General features: G+C 41.3%; 1 protein-coding gene across 1 annotated transcript; it reads left to right on the forward strand.

Annotated features, from left to right (window-relative positions):
* The first annotated feature begins 3891 nt into the window (after positions 1-3891).
* kif11 (kinesin family member 11) lies at positions 3892-20173 on the forward strand. Its single transcript, XM_029427414.1, has 27 exons — positions 3892-4035; positions 4246-4350; positions 4997-5126; positions 5444-5541; positions 5665-5743; positions 5818-6003; positions 7227-7351; positions 7460-7550; positions 7817-7962; positions 8494-8590; positions 8683-8778; positions 8930-9018; positions 9463-9550; positions 9772-9845; positions 9928-10042; positions 10787-10858; positions 11478-11613; positions 11979-12151; positions 12497-12622; positions 12963-13118; positions 13524-13663; positions 13946-14106; positions 14194-14312; positions 14603-14825; positions 15348-15523; positions 19695-19805; positions 19919-20173. Exons 2-27 carry the CDS (start codon positions 4274-4276, stop codon positions 20024-20026), a joined length of 3192 nt encoding a protein of 1063 aa, XP_029283274.1. The 5' UTR covers positions 3892-4035; positions 4246-4273; the 3' UTR covers positions 20027-20173.
* Positions 20174-22853: the final 2680 nt, after the last annotated feature.

A 22853-nucleotide genomic window follows, 5' to 3' on the forward strand; every position in this document is an offset into this window, starting at 1 on the left:
ATGTTTGAGGATTGATCCTGAAAGTACCTGATACTCCACCGTTTAGTTTGGTGAAGGGGAACTCCCGTCTGCCGTTTAAATAAGGAATCACTGGGCTACGCTCTCATTATTAAATGTGTCTTCAGAGTCCTGATCAACCTGCAGATGACTCAGGGTTTGGGAGCCGTGTGTGTTGAACCCTCTAACCAAGCCGTCAATAGAAGCCATTGCTTATTCATGGGAAATGTATTGACTGCTGAGTGTCGGATAATAGACAGGCCCGTCAGTGAGAGCCGCGGTGAAGCATCAGAAGTCCCTTTTATTCTTCATGAAGCCAAAGAAACACGGAATAAGTTGAGCATTTAAAACTGGCTGACATCCAATAAACTACAGGAACATGTTCAGTATTCAAACTGCTTTGTAAGGGAAACATTTAAACACTTTCAAGGAACCAAAGCGAAGTCTTCCTCTCAAAGATGAGAAGATTTATGCACTAATTCATAAAGAAAAAGCCACAAATACAAACAAATGTTGGGAAAGAATAAACGACGTGAAAGCAGGAAGAACAAATCAGCTGCAAACACAGAAATGTTGCAGAACTGCAGCTGATTAACTCCTTTTTCTGCTTCAGATTTCAAATCAAAGTTGCTTTTAGGAGCCAAATGTTCGACATCAGAAACAACATGAAAACATTTCTACATGTAGCGCCTGAAACATGCCTTCAAAACCCAAAGATGTTCCGTTCACATAGAAGAAGCTGGATCTACAGAACATGTTAGACATTAATCATCAGGAACAATAGTTACAATGTTTCCTGACAATCATCTCGTCTGTTCGACAGTCAATCAAACATCATCCATTTCTGTCAGAAGCAGAGAGTGACTCCATCTTTATACTTTAAACCTCTGAGTCGGCATCAAACAACATGAAACTTCTTTATCTCACTGAAGCGTCGTATGAAGCTGAAACCACAGAGACCCTGTGCATTGGTTTGCAGGTATTGCAGATGTTGTGTGGATGTTTGGATCACACAAACACATAAATCCTCTCAGACTAATCGATGCAAACAGAAAGCAGGAAACGGATCTTAAAGTTGAGCATCAGGAGACCCAGAACCAGAAACATGGAGAGAAATCAAACCCTAGAAAGTGTTTTTATGTTTCTCTTTGTTCTATCAATCTATTTCATGTATCAGCAGCTCACTGCAGGTATCCCTCCTGCTCCAACACCCTCATGGGACAAAAGAAGAAACTCACTTTACAGCTGCAGGGAGGAGAAGTCCTCCGTGTGCTCCGTCCGCCGGCTTCCAGACCGATGAGGGAGATCTGGAGGTTTCTTGAGGTCGAATGAAGCCCGGCGTCCGTCCGTCCGACCACAAACTTACCCGCTCTGGGTTTGTGGCTCGCCCCCGGAAAGGGTCATCATCACCCGGGGTCTGAGTGGGCTGCCAAAGACAAAAAGAGAGAGGGGGGGGCGGAGGGACACAATACGATTGTTCCCACCTCACTTTGCTTCCACCCTCGCAGTTGAAATAGTTATGGTAATGACGTGGATTTGTCGCAGGACAGCAGAGATGTTTGCAGCAGCTGCACACGGAGACTTTAGATGTTGAGGTAGAAGCGTTCAGAGGGTCACTGCACTATACGTACGATTAACACACAAGTAAAAGTCCTGCATGCTTCCACACTGAAGTATGTACGTTATCAATACATGTGATGTGTTGAAGTGAACTGTCTGCAAACATCTTCAGAAACGATGTTCATCACAGTCCAGCAGGTCCTGGTGTATCCTGGTAGAACATCTGGTCGTTCCATCTACCCTGGAAAAAACACCGTGATGTCTGCAAAAGGACAAATTGTTATTAATAAGATAAAGAAGAATTCTGCTTCTGTGTTTTACATGTGTGATCGTGTCGTTCAGTAACATTCACGTGTTCGACACTTTGAGGTCACGTGAAGGATCTCGTGCCTTGTGTCTCCAGAGACGTTTTGTTAAATGTTTCTTGTCTTAAATGTTTGTCGTGGTTGCAGGTGGAGCTGCTGTCAGACTTACAGGATGATAAAGAATCATGTAGTGTTTTAGTGAAAGTCGTGAGAGAGACTTTATCATTCTGCAGGAAACTGATGTTTTTATAAAGTTCTGCTGTTTTAACTTCAGTTTCCTTTTAGATTCGAGGTGATCGGCACAAAAGATCGGGAAGTATTTCATTTGAATCCTTTAATATTCCTGCTGCATTAATGCGTATGTTGCATTTGACCTCCTTTACATCCGGTTGGTAGTTTAATCAAAGCATCAGATTTTATAAAATCAGATTTTATAAAATCTGATTTATGCTTTTTCGTACATTTTTCACAGAATTATCAGAATTATTTTACACATTATTTGTATTTTATTTATGTGTTAAATATGTGAAATAGGTGAACTATGATGTTTGTTTTCCTTTGATGACTATAAAAACATGTTTCATTGTTTATTTAATAATTATTAGCGTGATCGTTTATTTGTAAGTGTGAAATATACGCAAAGTTCAATAAAAAGCTCCAATGAAGAAAATAAAGAAATATGACTTTCTTTTAGTTTCATGTATTCACGTTACAATCCCCTCATGTCTTCACTCTTCATGCTTCTTATACGTCATCATTTATCTATTTATTTATTATGTATATGTTTTATTTATTACGCCAACTTGTACACAGACGAGAAGGAAAACGTTTTTTGTGATATTAAACAACAAAAGAGCAGACATTTTGTTTCATCTAGGAGTGTGTGTGTGTGTGTGTGTGTGTGTGTGTGTGTGTGTGTGTGTGTGCGTGTGTGTGTGTGTGTGTGTGTGTTAAAGGAGTTGCCAGCAGAGCAAAAAGGGCAACCCCCCGTCCTCCTCGGGGGGCTGCGTGGGCGGACGGTCCTCAGCAGATGGATTGCTGCTCGCCACTGGTCGCTTCATAAACCTGAAATAGATTTATTATGTTATTATAATATTTATGATTTATTTCTTAAATGTATTGTTTTCATTTTAAAAGTTCTTCTTGTGTTTCTCCTCTTAAAAGTCTCTTGTATATATTTATTTGTATCTTTTTATTTATTTATTAATCAGAATCAAGAGTTTTAAGACGGCAGATTAAACAAAGTTTCAAACAACAAATAACAGACGATATTATTATTAAACTTTCTATTATTCATAATAAAACATTTTGCTAATACTGTTCCAATCTCAAAATACAATCCTGTTTCATATCATCTGTTTTATATCTGTGTCCATGAATATCATTTTATAATTTATAATCTTCTTTACTCAGTATAAGCATTTCAAAGTTTTGAAATGTCTCTTTTTATGCGTGTTTGTTTTTGTTCTTTTCTTTTTTGACGTGAAAGTAAAAGTTAAACATGTTTACTTTCACTTAATTAAATGATCGGAGAACTACAAGATGAAAGCTTGTGTATCTCAGAATATTGAGAAACTGTACAATGTAATAAACAATAATGACCTTGTATTTAAAATAATGATTTGGTCTCTAAATTACCCCTAACCCTAACGAGAAGCTTTTTAAAATAAATAATGGCTAAGAATCACACAATTATGAAAGACCTTTATAAATAACGACTTAATAATGAGAAACATAACAAATATAATGAGTTAGTATCATGATAGTAGTTTAATGTTATTTTAAATCTTTTGAAAATAATGAAAACTAATTCTTTCTCATTATAAATGGGCTTCCGTATATTTTATTATTATTATTCAGAACAATGTCGCCACCTAGTGGAAACATCCGGGTATTAATACTATACTATCTTCCCGTGATGCTCCGCGCTTCACCATCACGTGTGTCCTTCTGACCAATGGCGTCGTTTGTTTGTCCGTTACTCTGCTTTTATTGGGTCCGCACAATTTAAAAGTACTGTTTGAAAGTTTTTCCTGTCGGAGGTTACAGAGCGCGAGACGGTAGAGACGCTGCAGTCGGAGGAGGCAGAAGATCCTGGATTTATAAACATTAAAGTGTTATTCGTGGTGGAAAAAACAAGCGGATAATTCGGAGAGGGAAGGAAGATACGCCGGTGAGTTGCTTCGGAGTAACGCCGATTTTAAATTAAACTAACGGTACCTAGCATGCTAATGTTCACTTGACGTTAGCTTACATGTTCTCTCTCTTTAACTCGTGACCGATGTCCGTCTGTTGTTCTGTCAGCAGCTGTCGTCGTGTTTAACATCGTCTAGCATTGTTGTTTTGTTTCTATGCTCATTTAAAGTGTGTAACTGACTTTCAGACTCCTTGAGCACAACATCTCCGCAGCCATGACTTCTTCTCACAACGTGAGCGGAGTGAAGCGGGACGAGAAGGGCAGGAACATCCAGGTGGTGGTCAGATGCAGGTGTGAATAAAGTCAAAATATTTACACATTTTTCAGACTTTTTGAAGTTGTGATGGGCGATAGACATTTTGTAATGTTAAATCGATTTAAAGAATGAATGAATTCATCAAATAATCTGCAGATCTATGAGAATAATCGTTCATCTTTACAGCATTCAGGGATTATCTGTCATTTAAAAGAGACCCTTGAGTCGCCTGCAGGTTATTCTCTGCATTAATTGTTTGCTCTATAAATGTCAGATCATCTCAAAATCCAAGCTGATGTCTTTACATTTATTGTTTTGTCGCTTTAATTTGACATAAAATGGAGTAAAGCAGCATTTTCTGCCTTTTTTACATGAAAAAGTTACTTTATTTATATTTCTGTATTTATCCCAGCGGTCTGAGACTTTTACATGCTGCTGCTTATTAGAGGCTGTAAAATGGAAAAAGGTTAAACAGACAAGTTAATATTAAGGAGTAACATCGCGATGCTTTCTTACCGCTCAACATCTTCAGCGTTATTTACCTCATGTTTATCAGGAGAGGTTATTGAGAAATGTTTTCTGTATTACATTGTTTTGTCCCATTCTTTAGACGTAACCTGCACGTTGTTGTGTGTTTGTAGCTGTGTTGGTAAACCTGACACGTCCGTCTGCACTTTTCAGGCCTTTTAACACGATGGAGCGCAAGTCGTCCTACGGGGTCATGGACTGTGACTCAAGCAGGAAGGAGGTGATCGTGAAGACGGGAGGGGTGAACGACAAGGCGGCACGGAAGACCTACACGTTTGACATGGTGAGTGGATCCTAAAGAGAAACGAGGGAGAAGCTCCGCAGTCCTCTCTCCCGTCGATCAGGAGTCTCCGAGACGGAGTTTGTTGTTGGGCTTCACTGAAGTCATTGAAATGATGACATCCTTATACTTTCAGTAAATGTTGACTTTAAACTCTGGAGTTCTTACGTTACAGGTTATTCATGAGACTCGTGCAGAGCTTACAGTGAACGCAGGAGCGTCTGCAGCTCGGGGGCTCAATGGTCACAACCTTTAGGTGTTCTGTTCGCAGGCCGTCACTCTTCTCTTATAATGTTTTAATATAATATTCTTCTCCTCAGGTTTTTGGTCCGGCTGCAAAGCAGATCGATGTTTACCGGAGCGTCGTGTTCCCCATTCTGGATGAAGTCATTATGGGATATAACTGCACTGTCTTTGCGTGAGTGATCTGCTGCTCAGAAACATTGTTAAATTAACAGACAACATGCATCCGATCCGTAATGTGTTTTTTAATTGCATTATTGTTAATGGACATTAATGAAAGCGTGTTTCTGCCGCTCAGCTACGGTCAGACGGGAACAGGAAAGACGTTCACCATGGAGGGCGAGAGAACTCCCGACGGGGAGTTCACCTGGGAGGAGGTGAGCCGTGAATCAGCTGTTTGCATATTAAAATCCTCTGAGCGACTTTAACGGATTGAACTCGTGGTTTTTAGGACCCTCTGGCCGGCATCATCCCCAGAACGCTGCACCAGATCTTTGAGAAGCTTTCTGAGAACGGCACCGAGTTCTCCGTCAAAGTGTCGCTGCTGGAGATCTACAACGAGGAGCTGTTCGACCTGCTCAGCCCCGGAGACGACGTCAACGAGCGGCTGCAGCTGTTCGACGACCCGCGGAACAAAGTAACTTCATAAATACACTTTAAATATCGGCTTTCGAGCTTCCAGGGTGCGGCACCAGACGTGGTTCTGATTCATCGGCTAGTTTTCAACCAGTCATATTTATTTTGATGAATTAAAAATCGTTGAGATTCCAGATCCTGAATACGTTCCGTTTCTTCTGAACGGGAAACGTGTGAGAACTTCTCTGTTGAGACACTGATGGACATTTTCTGAGCAGTTTTAGTTATTTCTGAAGACTGAAGTCTGAAGTCTGAAGACTGAAGTCTGAAGTCTGAAGTCTGAAGACTGAAGTCTGAAGACTGAAGACTGAAGACTGAAGTCTGAAGACTGAAGTCTGAAGTCTGAAGTCTGAAGTCTGAAGACTGAAGACTGAAGTCTGAAGTCTGAAGACTGAAGACTGAAGTCTGAAGACTGAAGTCTGAAGACTGAAGACTGAAGTCTGAAGACTGAAGACTGAAGACTGAAGTCTGAAGTCTGAAGACTGAAGACTGAAGACTGAAGACTGAAGACTGAAGTCTGAAGACTGAAGACTGAAGTCTGAAGACTGAAGACTGAAGACTGAAGTCTGAAGTCTGAAGACTGAAGACTGAAGTCTGAAGACTGAAGACTGAAGTCTGAAGACTGAAGACTGAAGACTGAAGTACTGAAGACTGAAGTCTGAAGACTGAAGTCTGAAGACTGAAGACTGAAGACTGAAGTCTGAAGACTGAAGACTGAAGTCTGAAGACTGAAGACTGAAGACTGAAGTCTGAAGTCTGAAGACTGAAGTCTGAAGACTGAAGACTGAAGTCTGAAGACTGAAGTCTGAAGACTGAAGACTGAAGACTGAAGTCTGAAGACTGAAGTCTGAAGACTGAAGTCTGAAGACTGAAGACTGAAGTCTGAAGACTGAAGTCTGAAGACTGAAGACTGAAGTCTGAAGACTGAAGACTGAAGACTGAAGTCTGAAGTCTGAAGTCTGAAGTCTGAAGACTGAAGACTGAAGTCTGATAAATCCAATGACTTCAGACTTCAGTCTAAAAATAAAGTTTTAAAATGTCTTGAGTCAATGTTGATTTAAAATGTTGAGACATGATGATGATGATGATGATGATGTCGTCATTGACCTGTGAGCTTGTTGCAGAACTTCTGCCCTTATTTAAAAAGACTTGCTTTTCTTGACTGTGTTTAAAATGTCTTTGTTGACCTTCTCCTTGTGTGACCTCTGACCTCTTGTGTTGCAGCGCGGCGTGGTGGTGAAGGGTCTGGAGGAGGTGATGGTGCACAACAAAGATGAGGTTTATCAGATCCTGGAGAAAGGATCGGCCAAGAGGAGGACGGCGTCCACGCTCATGAACTCCTACTCCAGGTACTCGAGGGGAGAAAACCGCGTCGCACACGTCTCAATGATTTCTGAACAAACTGCTACACACTATATTCTCCACCTCGGCTGATTTGTTGTCGTGTCTCCGCTCAGTCGCTCCCACTCGGTGTTCTCCGTCACCATCCACATGAAGGAGATGACGCTGGACGGAGAGGAGCTGGTGAAGATCGGGAAACTCAATCTGGTAATAATCCTTCGTGATGCAGATCAGAAACTGTCATTCGTTCACTCGTGATACTTTCAGGGGGGTGTGCGTGTGTGGGGAAATGTAATACTTAATAAAGAAGCAAAAGTATATGTGTGTGTATGTATCTATCTATACATATACACATATACACAAAAGTGTGTAGCTGTTTGTAAACATCTTAATATGTAAAAAAGGCTCAATTCCTGAGAAGATTGCAAACCACAACTTTTAAAATAACTTGATTTAATACCCCCCCCCTCCAGGTGGACCTCGCCGGCAGTGAGAACATCGGGCGCTCGGGCGCGGTGGACAAGCGAGCTCGCGAGGCGGGAAACATCAACCAGTCTCTGCTGACGCTCGGACGAGTGATCACCGCCCTGGTGGAGAAAAGGCCGCACATCCCGTACAGGTAGGAACACCTCAGGGTTTAGTATTCAGCTCTGTCCAACGCCAGCTGTTTAAAATATATTTATATTTTATATTAAATATTAATATTAATAAAATAAAATAAATAAAATATAAACCTGGTTAATCTGGAAGTTTTGAGTTGAGCTGTTTGACATTTTGGGAGATCTTGCAGAGCGTCGGATACTTTAGTTTCTCTGAAGCTCATTAACATAATATCTCATTTTTATATAAATCTGCTCACAAAGTCTCAAGTTGAAGGAAACACACACACACACACACACACACACACACACACACACACACACACACACAGAGATCCCTCTGACGATTCTCATTAAATAAAAAGAGAAATCTCTAAAGTAAAAATCTGAATCTAAGACCTAAAATAATGCAGACGTTTAAAAGATAAATAATAAGTTGTTGTTTCTCTAGCTTCCTTTAATCCGGGCGATAATAATAAAACCTGTCAGTAGAGCGCACAACAAACGTGTTGAAGAATAACATGGAAGACGTTTGTGTGTCTTCTCCTCAGAGAGTCCAAACTGACCAGAATCCTGCAGGACTCTCTGGGAGGACGAACGAAAACCTCCATCATCGCCACCGTGTCTCCTTCCTCCAGCAACATGGAGGTGCGTCCTGCCGCCTGCGAAGACTCATTATCATTATTCTGATGAACCTTTCTGCTGAACATGTAAACCATGGTGATGTTCTGTCCGTGCAGGAGACGCTGAGCACGCTGGAGTACGCCAGCAGAGCCAAGAACATCATGAACAAACCTGAAGTCAACCAGAAGCTCACCAAGAGGACGCTCATTAAGGTGAACAGAACCAGATCAAAGCGCTTTGTAACAACGTGAAGGCGTTTATTCTTCTGAATTACTCGCACCTCTTCAGTCGGTGTGATATAATAAATATCCAATGACTTTAAAAGGTCTTTAAGGAAACTGACTTTGTGTTTGTGCTCCTCAGGAATACACGGAGGAGATCGAGCGTCTGAAGCGTGACCTCGCCGCCACTCGAGACAAGAACGGAGTTTATCTGTCCGCAGAGAACTACGAGTAGGTCGTCACTGAAGGATGCAGTCACTGAAGCTCAAAGATCCTTCAGATCCTTCACACTTAATTCTGAGGAAAAGAACTTCAGACGTTCTGAAGGATTTAAACGGCACATTTTATACGCTTGAGTTTTTTAATTGACGGAAAAAAGCTTCAGATTTGAAGTTTGTTGATTTCTGTTGACGTAAGAAACACAAACCAGCTGACCCTCCGTTTCTATTAATGTCATCGCAGTAACTTCTAAATGTGAACGTTAGTGTTAGTGGGAAGTCGTTTGCTCTAGAAATAATAAGAATAAAGTTCTTTGTGGATATTTTGAATATTGTTGCTTTATTCTTATAATAAGCACAAATTTAGTCGGTTGATTTTCAGTGTTTTTTGTTTGTATCTTTTTAATATAATTGTGCTTATCTTATTGTGTGTGTGTGTGTGTGTGTGTGTGTGTAGGACTATGCTGAGTCAGATCACCTCTCATGAGGAGCACACGGTGGAGTACAGCGACAGGATCGCTGCCATGGAGGAGGAGATCAAGAAGGTGCGTGAGCCTCAGCTTCACGTCCACATTAAAGTTCAGCGTCACTGAATCGCTAAATATTTCCATAGTTTTGCAACTTTACTCCAGACCATAATCAAGACTTAGCAGTTGGTGTGTCATCGTCAGTTACATGCTTGTGTTTCACATTTGACTGAAAGCTGCGTGTTGAACGTGGCGCGTTGATCGTGGCGTGTTGATCGTGACGGTTTGTCGCTCTGCAGGTGACGGAGCTGTTCGTGGACAGTAAATCCAAACTGGAGCAGTGCACTGAAGACCTGGACGAGCAGCATCAGAGGTGAGTCGTTGTCGTCGTCACTGTCATCCTTCACGCTCTGAAGGGAGACTGACGGCGCTACATGTCACATGTTGTCTGTCAGGCTGGAGGAGACGAGCAGAGACCTGCTGCAGACCAGAGAGAAGCTGACTCAGGAGGAGTTCGTCTGCTCGGAGCTCAACGCGGTGCAGGAAAGTCTGTACGACACGGCGGGACGGGTACGGACGACTTTCACACGTTGCACTGGATGTTTTAGTTCCTGTGTTGAGATGTTGCTTTAGTTTGTTCCTTTTTCTCTTCATGTACTTTCTAAACTATTAATGTCTCTGCTTCTGTGACTTCCTGTGTGTGACTTCATGTGTGTGACTTCATGTGTGTGACTTCATGTGTGTGACTTCATGTGTGTGACTTCCTGTGTGTGACTTCATGTGTGTGACTTCATGTGTGTGACTTCATGTGTGTGACTTCCTGTGTGTGACTTCATGTGTGTGACTTCATGTGTGTGACTTCCTGTGTGTGACTTCCTGTGTGTGACTTCATGTGTGTGACTTCATGTGTGTGACTTCATGTGTGTGACTTCCTGTGTGTGACTTCATGTGTGTGACTTCATGTGTGTGACTTCCTGTGTGTGACTTCATGTGTGTGACTTCATGTGTGTGACTTCATGTGTGTGACTTCCTTTTTCAGAAATGATTTGTATCTTATTTGCACTCAGTTGTGTAAAAATCAAACCTTTACAGTCGATGACATCAGAACACGTGACCGTTTCTTTACTTAATGTTTAGATCACTTTAACTTTTATCAACGGTCAAAGATATAAGAGCGGTTTTGGTTTGTTTACTCTGCGTCTTTATATTTAACTTATGTTATATTTAGTCTCGACTTCACGCTCTAAAAGAAAAAGTTTCTTTCTTCCACCAAACGAAGTTCACTGTGTGTGTGTGTGTGTGTGTGTGTTCCAGCTGCTGAGTACAGTCGCTGCCAGCACCAGTGACGTGTCGGGTCTGCATGAGAAGCTGGACAGGAAGACGAAGGTCAGACTCTTCAAATCTGAATTAATAACTGGTTCATAAGATAAATAGTATTTATTTACTGTCTTTGCTCATGAAAAGTTTAAGTTCTGGAGATTTATTTATCTCATGAGCATCAAAAACATTTCAGATTTCCTCCCGTTAGTTTAGTGTGTGTGTGTGTGTTTAGAGGAGTTTAATAGATTCATCTTTTAGTTGCCAGAGGATGTAATGGCACGGGATGTAATGACACGGGATGTAATGGCACGGGATGTAATGACACGGGATGTAATGACACGGGATGTAATGACACGGGATGTAATGACACGGGATGTAATGGCACGGGATGTAATGACACAGGATGTAATGGCACGGGATGTAATGACACGGGATGTAATGGCACGGGATGTAATGACACGGGATGTAATGACACGGGATGTAATGACACGGGATGTAATGACACGGGATGTAATGGCACGGGATGTAATGACACGGGATGTAATGGCACGGGATGTAATGACACGGGATGTAATGGCACGGGATGTAATGGCACGGGATGTAATGACACGGGATGTAATGACACGGGATGTAATGACACGGGATGTAATGACACGGGATGTAATGACACGGGATGTATTTGCAGGTGGAGCAGCACAACAGTGAGATTCAGCAGAGCTTCTCTCAGCGGATGCAGGGAGCGTTCAGCAACGTGCAGCGCTGCGTTCAGCAGCACGGAGCCCAACATCACGACATGCTGAGCAACTACTCGCAGGCCATCGGTGAGAGCTGCAGAAACAAACCATCAGCTGAGCCCTTCGTTACAGTCCATGAATGTTCAGAGTCTTTAATGTGCGACGCTGAGTTCCAGCAACAGATTACACTGAGGCTGAAGTTAAGTGATTCCTCAACAAGACATCTCATTTATAAATATAATGAGATGTATATAACAATATAAATGAGGGAATATGAGTTGGTGTCGTTTTAATCATTTCAGACTTAATAAGTATTAAAAGTGTATTTATGCTTTCAGGGTTTAATTACACCAAAGAAAAGAAAATGAAGGGTTGAGTGTTAAAAAGACCGAAAGTGTGTAGATTGAATATCCACAGTCTGTTAAATGTGTTAATGAAGCGTCTCTCTGCAGACGGGGTGCTGGCGATGAACCAGGCGGCGCTGAAAGGAGCTCTGACAACCGTGGAGTCCTTCGTGGGTGGAGTCGGGCAGCTGGTGGCCGACGGCGTCACTCGCTGTCGGGACAAAGTGCAGCAGCAGGAGACGCTGTGTCTGCAGGACAAGGACGACCTGCTGCAGCTGCTGGTGAGGACGAAGGTTACAGGTTCATGTCCGGAGGCGACGGGTGTTCGGTTTGAAGCTGAAGAGATGTTAACGTTCTTCTACAACAGAAACAGAAAGCCGCACGTTAGCGTTTCACATTCACGCTTCAGAAATCCTAAAAGAGATCATTTGCGACGTTTGTGTTTTCTGCAATAATCCCTCAGACGCCCGTTAGCTCGTTGCGATGCTAACTTCCTGCCCTGCAGCGCTCTGTCGGACGAATGACGCAAAGTTCAGTTTCCTCAGACTTTAACTCATCAGGTGGAGAATCCTTCTCAAACAGCACGACATGTACCTGCTTTCTTTAAGTCGTGTCTCCGTGTGCAGGACGAGCATCGACTGGACGTGGAGGAGGTGCTGGCGGCTCGCACTCTGATGGGTCTGTCGGCGGTGAAGGAGCTCAACGACACTCTGAGAGCCACCGTGGAGACGCAGCGAGCCCTGGCTGACAAAGTGAGTCCAAACCTGCGTTTTTATTAAGCTGGTATCTGCAGCGTGTCTGATGAAGACGAGGCTGCACCGATATTATTCATATTCTACTCGGAGACTTGGATCCAAGCCGTGCTGCGTGGGATGAAATCCTCATTTCCTAAATTCACATGTTTTTATCTAAACAAATTATTCTTTTAATCCATATTTGTTGCTGTTTAGCCTCAAACAACATTTTCACGGCGCGCGGACGAGTTAAATAAGGAAGTTGATTTAATGAAGTGACTGACTTTATGAACGTGGTATTTATTCCCGTTTCTTCCAGTGTGCACGTCTGCTACACCTGCTTGTCTTTCCCTCTCAGGTGGAGGCGATGAAGGACGTGGGCGTGTTCTTCAGCGGGCTGGTCGGGGAGCTGGCGGCGCTGCGTGAGGAGGCGGTGGGGGGTCTGAGCTCGCTGCAGGCCGAACACGACGCGCTGGAGGACGAGATCAGACGGGCGCAGGACAAACAGCACGCGGTGAGACGCAGATCCGCTCGGCATCGTGTCTAAGATGACGAGTTCCATTTGACCCCACTGGTTTAATTAATGTTTTATATTCACAGTCTCTTTTATTAAATACACTGAACACTTATGTATTTATTATGTGCACGGTTCAGTGTGTACTGCGTTGCTGCGTTGCTTCACATTCTCTGCTCTGCTTCGCGAAGGGGGCTCCGCTCCCAACACACACACACACACACACACACACACACACACACACACACACACACACACACACAAGCACGCTCGCTCACCCTACATTCAGAGACTTATGTCCCATCGTGGCATTACGTGCTTTTCCTCCATGTTGCAGCGTATTCGGTGTTATTTTGCAGGTCTCTTTGTAAATACTAATGCGATCACTTTGCTTCCTGCTGTCAGAGTATGAAGCAGACCATGCAGCTCCTGCAGGAGCAGCTCGGCCTGCTCACCGTGGAGGCTCAGAGCGACTACAGCCACCTGCGCTCCGCATCCAGAGCTCTGCAGAAGCCTCTGCACGTCCTGCAGCAGAACATCAGCAGGTGAGTCGCACACGGACAAACGGGAAGCTTTGTCTTTTTACGCTATAAGTTTCAGTTATAATATCGAGACGTCATGAACTCCAAGAAAAACACGTAAATATATAAAAACTAATGTAAAACAACTGAATGTATAAAAAAACTAAATAACAAATAAATATTTTTTAAATAGGAAAATGCACTCAAATGAAATCTACTAAAATAAAACCACTTTTAAAAACTAGATGAAGTTAAGTAAATAAAAACTAACTTATTTAAATGCATTTCTTCCCGTGTTGTCTCCAGCGGCTGCAGCGCAGTGGAGCGTCGGGCCTCGGCTCAGGCGGACCTCCTCTCCTCCACCTCCTCCTCGCTCGCCTCCTCTCTGCGCCTGAACGCCGATGAGAGCCGGCAGGCGCTGGAGGAGATGTCGGGCTGCCGCTCCCACCTCCACAGCTCCGTGTCCGGTACGTAACTCGTCATTCAAACCTCAAACCCACCGGCGGCACCTTCGGCGTGCCTTATTGTTGAGGGCTTTTGATTTGTGGCTGCAGGTCTGGTCGAGCGTGACCTCCAGTGGAGCTCCAGAGTCCAGGAGCACGCAGAGACTCGAGCCCAGGAACAGCTCGCCCTGATGGGGAACATTTCCACTGAAGCTCAGACCCTCCATCAGGTGAAAATGTCTTTTTTAGATTTATTTATTTATAATATTTTACATATTCTGGTGTTTCATCTTCACTCGTGTAACCAAAAATCTTTTAATATTTGTATTTTGGACGACTGGATCGTTTAAGTTCACACACTTAAAGTTAATACAACCGCTGGTAGAATGAATGAACTTAACTTCTGCAGGTAACCCGGTCCTGTGGGTCTTCAGGGTTAATTCTTCTGCAGGTTTCACATCTAAAGCTTCACCTGGGAGAGAAGTCGTCTAACTCGCTCCCCTAATCGTCTTTTCTCCAGAGCGTGGAGACGCGCTGCACTGAGCAGCTCCGGACAGCCGAGGAGGATCTGTCGGGTCGGCAGGAGGAGGCGACGCGGTCTCTGGTGGCCGTGCAGAACCAGACCTCTCTGGACCGGACCGTCCTGGACCAACAGCAGGCCGAGCTGCGGGACAGTGTGGAGACGAGCCAACAGCTGGTGCACGGCTTCCTGCAGGAGGAGCTGCAGCAGGACGTTCCCACCGGTAAGTGATTTCACCTGCTCGTCTCTCGGTGTTCAGAATGTAAATGTTCAGTTCTTTGTGTGGATGTTACGGGTTTAGGACATTGGTCTCTTTACTTTACGAAAATTAAGTCCGTAATGAACGATGGTGTATAAGGGCATTGTAGACTTAAAGTATAAATTAATTACAGAGCCATTTGTTACGGTAATATGCCGAGAAACAGAAACAGATTAAAGTTGTAAATGTGATCTCTAAGATTCTAGAGTCGCACATTTATGAGAGTCTCTGAAATGTAACGCCATGAAGAGTGGAGCCATGTGTCTCTTTGACCAAAACTAATAAAAGTTCCCGAGGTTTTTATTTCTCATGACTTAGAAAAAAATAGTAAATGTGTTTTTATTCTCAGAATTTCTGCGTTTGTTTCTTGTAAATTTGAGTTTCTTTTCGTGACATTTCCCACTTTAATCTCAAAGTTCTTTTCTCTGAATGTTTTGGACACGACAAAGAAACATTTCTCAACCTCAGTTCTGCTGTTGCCTTCAGGTGCGACCCCTCAGCGTCGGGAGTTTGTGTATCCGCAGCGGTTGGAGAAGTCGCGGAGCCGCTGCGAGCTGCTGGAGAGTCTGAGTAGGCAGCAGGAGGAGCTGCAGACCGCCATCGAGGAGGAGGAGGAAGACGAGGAAGAGGAGGAGGAAGAGATGAACAACAGGGTTAATCACGTACGTTCACTTCCTGTGTTTAGTCTCCTGGCGACAGGAGTGTGTTTGTAGTTTGACGACGGCCTCCACATCGTTGGATGGTTCAGGTTCACATCTTTAAACTGGTTAAAATCCAGTTTACCTGCATTCCATCCATCGTCTACCTCTTATCCGGGGTCGGGTCGCGGGGGCAGCAGCTCCAGTAAGGAACCCAACTTCCCTTCTCCGGGCCACATCCTCCAGCTCCGACTGGGGGATCCTGAGGCGTTCCCAGTGAGGAGATATAATCTCTCCACCGAGTCCTGGGTCTTCCCCGGGGTCTCCTCCCAGCTGGACGTGCCTGGAACACCTCCCTAGGGAGGCGCCCAGGTGGCATCCTTACTAGATGCCCGAACCACCTCAACTGGCTCCTTTCAACGTAAAGGAGCATCCTCACGGATAATAATAATAATACTAATAATAAGCTTTATTTGTATAGCACCTTTCATACAAGAAGTGCAGCCCAAAGTGCTTCACAGCAAAAACATTTAGTACAAGATTAGACAGAATAAGAGCATTTACAGAACAATAATCACAGTGTTGATGTAAATGAGTCTGAAGTACCATTATACAAATAGCAGAATTTAAAATAGTATAAAATAGCAGAAATGAAAAAGTCTAAAATAACATTGGCACACCATTCTTGTAAATGTTTTAAACTATCAGGGCCATATTTTGAAAGTACATTTATCAGAGAAACTTCCTCTTTTTCCCCGTGGTAACACCGTCTATTTGATCTCAAGTTTTTCAAAGATACACACTCTGAAAATGTATCCTAGTTACCTTTACACATTCAATGTTACACCAGTAATAACTCACTATTAAAAGGCTAAGATAAAAAAATATAAAATATCACTATTAAAAGGCTAAAGTAAAGAGATATGAAATATCACTATTAAAAGGCTAAAGTAAAGAGATATAAAATATCACTATTAAAAGGCTAAAGTAAAGAGATATAAAATATCACTATTAAAAGGCTAAAGTAAAGAGATATAAAATATCACTATTAAAAGACTAAAGTAAAGAGATATAAAATATCACTATTAAAAGACTAAAGTAAAGAGGTATGAAATATCACTATTAAAAGGCTAAAGTGAAGAGATATACAATATCACCATTAAAAGGCTAAAGTAAAGAGATATAAAATATCACCATTAAAAGGCTAAAGTAAAGAGATATAAAATATCACCATTAAAAGGCTAAAGTAAAGAGATATAAAATATCACTATTAAAAGACTAAAGTAAAGAGATATGAAATATCACTATTAAAAGGCTAAAGTAAAGAGATATAAAATATCACTATTAAAAGGCTAAAGTAAAGAGGTATAAAATATCACCATTAAAAGGCTAAAGTAAAGAGATATAAAATATCACCATTAAAAGGCTAAAGTAAAGAGATATAAAATATCACCATTAAAAGGCTAAAGTAAAGAGATATAAAATATCACCATTAAAAGGCTAAAGTAAAGAGATACAAAATATCACCATTAAAAGACTAAAGTAAAAAGATATGTTTTTATTTTTGAAGATATTGAGCGAGCTTGCCTCCCTAATGTCTGCAGGGAAAGTGTTCCATAGCTTTGGTGCATAATTGCAAAAGGATGTTTCTGGGAACATTTAATAAACCAGTAGTGGATGATAGAAATGTTCTTGGGGGCACATAGTAGATTAGAGAGTTGGCAGTGTAACTTGGTACGTTTAGGGCTTTGTATACAAGAAGGAGGACCTTAAAGTAACGAGTAACTTTTCAAGTTCAATAGTCTTGGGATCATTCTTCTTATTTACGTGAATATTTAGGTCTCCATGCAGGAATATTCTTTCACATCTAGTGATGCTGAATTCCTGTAGAAATAGTGCTGAATATTTTGGTGGCCTGTACAATGTGATGATGAGCAAAGATAATTCTGCTTTGAGCTCAATAGCAAGATATTCAAATGATGTAAATTCACCCAGGTCAATGTCATTACATACAAGCGACGCTGATAAGATAGCGGCAATCCCTCCTCCTTTCTTGTTTTGCCTGACAGTATTTATAGTTTGGAGGACACGTCTCAGTCAGTGTTGCCACCCCAGTAATGCTGTTGAACCAGGTCTCAACTAGAATCATACAGTTCAAGTTCTTTTGAACTATCATATCATTAATCAAAGATTTGTTAGCCAGTGATCTGACATTCAGAAGATCCACTTTCAGCTGCAGGGAGTCTGTGACAGCTGTGTACTGATATATCTAAGATAACCAGACGCAGTGCGTGCTGAGCGCTGATTATTTAGTCTGGTAGTAGTCAACACAGGAACGGCATGACCAGTTTGGGGGGGGTGATGTCCTTGAGTGTCCATGGGCTTTTGGTATAAGCTGAGGGGGAGGTGCGGGGGGTGTCTGGGAGGGGGGAGAAGAATGTGGGATGATGGTGGGGTGTGATGGTTTAGAGCGGGGGGGTTATTTGAGGTGTCAGTTTAAGACCACCTTTCACCAATTTGTTCATCCTGTTGTTAAAAAAGAGGAAGGGAGAGGAAGATGAGGGGAGGGGGGAGGGTGTCTCAATGCTACTCCACAGAATTTCAACTTCATCCATGTCTGGCGGTGGAGTTGAGGGACTAGGGTCCTTGGTGTGCAGGCTGGTTGTGGCGGGTACTGCAGCAAGGTCACTCGCTCCAGTTGTTTGGACGTCATCATGGTGGTTATCTGGTGGTGTGGGGGCTGGTGTCTCCTTGCATTTAGCCAACGTTATGTGGCTAATGGCGTGATCTATATTGGAAGCGAACAGTTTTTCTCCAGATCTGTTGAGAGAAAGTTAATTTCTTCTGAAAAGGCCTCTACGCTGCCAGAACAGATTGAAGTTCCCTTTGTGCAGGGGACAGGTAACTGCCCCCTGCTGAGCCCCAACATTCTGCTAAAACCATTCACTCCTCACCTGGCTGGTGGGATGGGACCACTGATGTATGTTTCAATGTCTTTAGAGCCTACAACTTGTTTCTGTTTCTCCCCTTCAGATATCTTTTTATATATATATATATATATATATATATATATATATATATATATATATATATATATATATATATATATATATATATATATATATATATATATATATATATATATATATATATATTAATTATTCCCAACATGAATAATGATCTTGTTCACAGATTTGTGGACAGACAGCATTTCTGGAAGTTCTTCTGTGATGTCACAGATCATTTCATCAGGGCAGCAGTATGTTTTGGTATCTTTCTTACCGTTAATGCCTGATGCAGTAGAGTCGCCGATAATTAGCGTTGCTGATTTGCTCAGTGATCCGCTGATCGTCCTCCGTCAGCTTCTGCGGTCCTCTGCGTCTCGTTCAGCCCAAACGGCGCAGGACTGACAGGCGAGCTGGGTCCTCCAGCGACGATCCAGACTCGGTTTGTAGTGGTAGGAATCTGTTTTCCAGCTGTAGAGTCATCAGTGGAGGTGGGCATTCCTTGCCGTGTTCGCTGCTACAATCCACGGTTGCGCAGCGGGGGTTGATGTCAGCCGTTGCCGGCATGATGGCAGCGGGGGCCAGTCTCTTTCTGTCAAGTCGGGTTCTTCTAGTTTGTTAGGGGTGGCTTTAAGTCCTGCTCCACGCTTATTCCCGACGTGACTGTTCTCCGGGGCAAGCTGTAGCTTGGGGTCCATTGTATTGTTGTGTCCTTCTCTTCTAGATGAAATATCTTTGCCTGAAGTGCTGCAATCTTCTGTAGATGTCCACGGCAGTCCGTGCAGGGGGGCATATCCGTGAAAATTAATATTGGCAGAAAGATGTAAGCAGGGGCAAGCAGAGAAGCGTCCGCACAGTAAGAAAGCAGGAAGCCACGGATGGCTGAGCTTCTCACCCGCTCTCTAAGGGAGACGCCACCCGTCTGAGAAAACGCATCTCGGCCGCTTGTACCCGCGACCTCGTTCTTGAAGTGAAAGAACGAGATCGCGGGTACCTGCGTTCATCATATTAATTCGATTATTTGGCGCATTTCTCTGAATATATATCGTACACTTAACGTCGGTTTGAATTGGTATTAAAATGTCTTGAATCAACTTGAAGTACGACTTCGTGTTTTTATCTGGATTCTTTTTTCTTAGTCAAATAAAATGTGTTGTTAATTTCTCCTGGTTCCTCTTCATCGTGTCCAGGACTCTCTGGAGGACGAGCTGAGCACATGTAACGAAAGCCTGGCCACGGAGCCGTCCTTCATCGACGAGAACCTCGTCTTCAACGAGAGCAAACGCGTTCCCTTCTTCAAGGTCAGCCGCCAAAATAATAGTCTGTGAGCTTGTGTTGAACACGTGGGCTTCCTTACGAATGCTCGTCCAACCTCCAGCACGTTGTTCTGTGTTGATTCTTTTCTCTTCTCCAGCTGAAGAAAGGCGGGAAGAAGGAGAGCAAGGCCTCGAGGCACAAGGTGTCAGAAAATGAAGCCTTGACGCCACAGAAGTCCAGACTGCCGCTCCGCTGCCAGAACTAAACCGTTAATATATTTTACTATGTTTTTAGTGTTTGTAATCGTTTCTGTCTTCTAAATGTTTATTTGCTGTGTTGTTGTTTTAATAGCGTAATTGTCTCGACATTTTCAAGTTGCTTGTAAAATTAAAGAGATTTCTACTTGTTTTTATACTCTTTGTCGTTTGTGGGCTGAAACGTTGAACTCTTCCTTCACGTGTGCGACTGAAAGGTTCTTTTACTTGTTTGACCTCGTTTTTAAAAACTCCTCACTCACTATTTATAAAAGTGGGATTTTTCATGTGCTCTAAAAATGTCGAAGTTGTCCCGTTAGAGATTTGTTGTCCGTACCACATTTCAAGACTTTAGACCAGTGAGAACAAATGTGGTCATTTACCTTCTTTCTAAAATCCCATTTGTAAACTTTGATGTTCAACTGAAGTGAAGATCACATCTGGAATCTGACTCGATTACGTCATCACAAAGACGTAAATATAAAACGGCCTCTTCACGCAGTTTTTAACTTCTTTAAAATAAAATGGTTTTATTTGTTTTGCACCTTCTCAAGACGACTGAACGTTATTAATATTTTCACAATAAATACATTTACATACAGGAATACGTGCTTTAAATGTTAACCCCTGACTCGCTGATCATTTATGGAATGTTTTGATGTTCTGCTTAAAACAAAACTTAAAGTAACTAAATACTTTTACCCAAGTACTTGTATTTACATGTTCCACTAGGCCAATGATGTACTTTTAACGGCACTACATTTATTTTAAAGCTTTAGTTTGAAGATTCAAATTATTAATACATAGTATAATTAACTAATCAACTATGTATTATTATAGATTAAGCTACATAAACTAATGAGTTCCACTTTCAGCAGCTACAACATCACAGTGAACACATGAATGCATCAAAGTATATTTGGATGCTGGACTTTTACTCAGTACTATTACACTGTGGTATTTCTGCTTTTACTGAACAGTTTATAAAGTTTATAAACCACCTTTTCAATTTTAATTTAAAAAGTCATCTTTACAATTTGTTACTTCTAATTTTATTATATATTCTATTTATATATCAACTGTTAAATAACTGGGTGTTTGTGTGTAAACCTTGATTTACATCATTTCAATTTTGTTTTTGCATTTCTTTGCACATGCGCAATGGGAGCTCCCACCAGCTACTTTCGGTTTCTCCTGGTGTAACGGTAAATAACGTCTCCCGGTGAAATATGTTCCGCTGTGACCGGAAGCTGCCAGAAGACGTCATTTACCTAACGTAGCTAAGAACAAACGTTAGTCAAACCACAATGTTAGTGTTCTGTTTGTTTTTATTAATGTTGAGGTTTCAAACGAGTTGGTTGCTGCTGGAGGAAGTTATTCCGGATGTGACGTCATTGTAGTTGTCTACGTTAATGCCTGAACGTTTAATTAAAACGTGTAATTAGTAGATTAAACATAATACATAGTCGCTAAATAAATGGTGGTTTTGTAATTGATACCAAGTAAAAATCCTGCATCCTTAAGAAAAGTACTCATTATGCAGAATAATATATATATATCATATTATTGAATTATAATTATTTAATGTGTTATAACTTTAATGTTGCAGCTGGTAAAGATGGATTTAAATTAATTTGAATACCGCTGGGTATCTTATTCTATAAACATGTATTACTATTATGATTTATTAAGTGATTAAAATGTTGTATTAATGTGAATCAGCAAATAAACTAAAGCTTTAAAATAAAGGTAATGGAGTAGTAAAAGTAATAAAGTAGAAGAACATGTAAATACCAAGTCCCTCACAATTGAATAAATGTTCTTACTACCACTGCTTATCAAAAGTTATGCTTTTCTTTTTGCAGAATGTGGGAAAAATGAATGTATTAAACTTATGTAAAAAGCACATTAGCTCTGATTTAAATATACTTAATAAGTGTAAATATTCCAACCAAATAAACAAATAATAAATAAATAATAAACACATAAATAAAAGCAGAGCACACCGGCTGCCATTGTATATAAAATACTTCTAGACGGTTATGCGTGTACATTTACTAAATTCTTGTTAATATTAAGTTCATTCAATTGCAATAATGTTTACCACAAATATATATAACTTAATTTAATTTTACATTTTATTTATGGTTATATTTTAACTTGCACTATATTATGTCACAGATTCTCATTTTGCTTTTACTTGCATTATTTTTCTTTTTTGATGTAAACATTTAATGATCATTGTTGGATTGAGATCTAAGAACTTAAAACTTTAAGTATCATATATTAAATTCATGGTTCCTACGGATCCTTGAAATCCTTGAAAGTTTGTGAATTCGAGAAAGAAAAAGGCCTTGAAGTTTTTGAAAATAGACATAATTAGACATGGATCATTGAAAGTGTTTGAAAATAATATAAATTTAAACTTAACTCTTCATCTTGTAAATAAGTCTCTGATATATATGCAAAGAATGTGTAAGTTACTGAAGGAATCGAGCCAGCCCTTATTCAAGCCTTTTCTCTTTGTAATTGTTATTGTTATTATAAAGCCTGCTAATTCTCCTTAGAAAACAATAATGAACTTTGATTTGTCTCCCAAACTTGGGTCCTTGAATTTGAGGGAGTTGGGCCTGAAAAGTCCTTGAATTTGATGTAAACAAGGTTAAGTTGTTTGGATGTCTTATATGCTTGTATGAAATGTTTTTCTATTGTAAAGCATCTTTGAGTATTTAGAAAAGCACTACATGAATTAAATGTATTGTTATTGTTAAATCAAATAAGTATTACTATTATTCTTGTATTTTGTACCCGTTGTATTGTATGTTAGCTTGTTGCTAT

The sequence above is a fragment of the Cottoperca gobio genome, unplaced genomic scaffold (assembly GCF_900634415.1).
Source record: "Cottoperca gobio unplaced genomic scaffold, fCotGob3.1 fCotGob3_317arrow_ctg1, whole genome shotgun sequence".
NCBI classification, from domain to species: domain Eukaryota; kingdom Metazoa; phylum Chordata; class Actinopteri; order Perciformes; family Bovichtidae; genus Cottoperca; species Cottoperca gobio.

Coding starts and splice junctions, on each gene's coding strand:
- kif11 (XM_029427414.1), top strand. CDS start 4,274: ATGACTTCTTCTCACAACGTGAGCGGAGTGAAGCGGGACGAGAAGGGC. Junction 13,664..13,945: donor CTGCAGCAGAACATCAGCAG/GTGAGTCGCACA, acceptor TGTTGTCTCCAG/CGGCTGCAGCGCAGTGGAGC. Junction 15,524..19,694: donor TGAACAACAGGGTTAATCAC/GTACGTTCACTT, acceptor CATCGTGTCCAG/GACTCTCTGGAGGACGAGCT.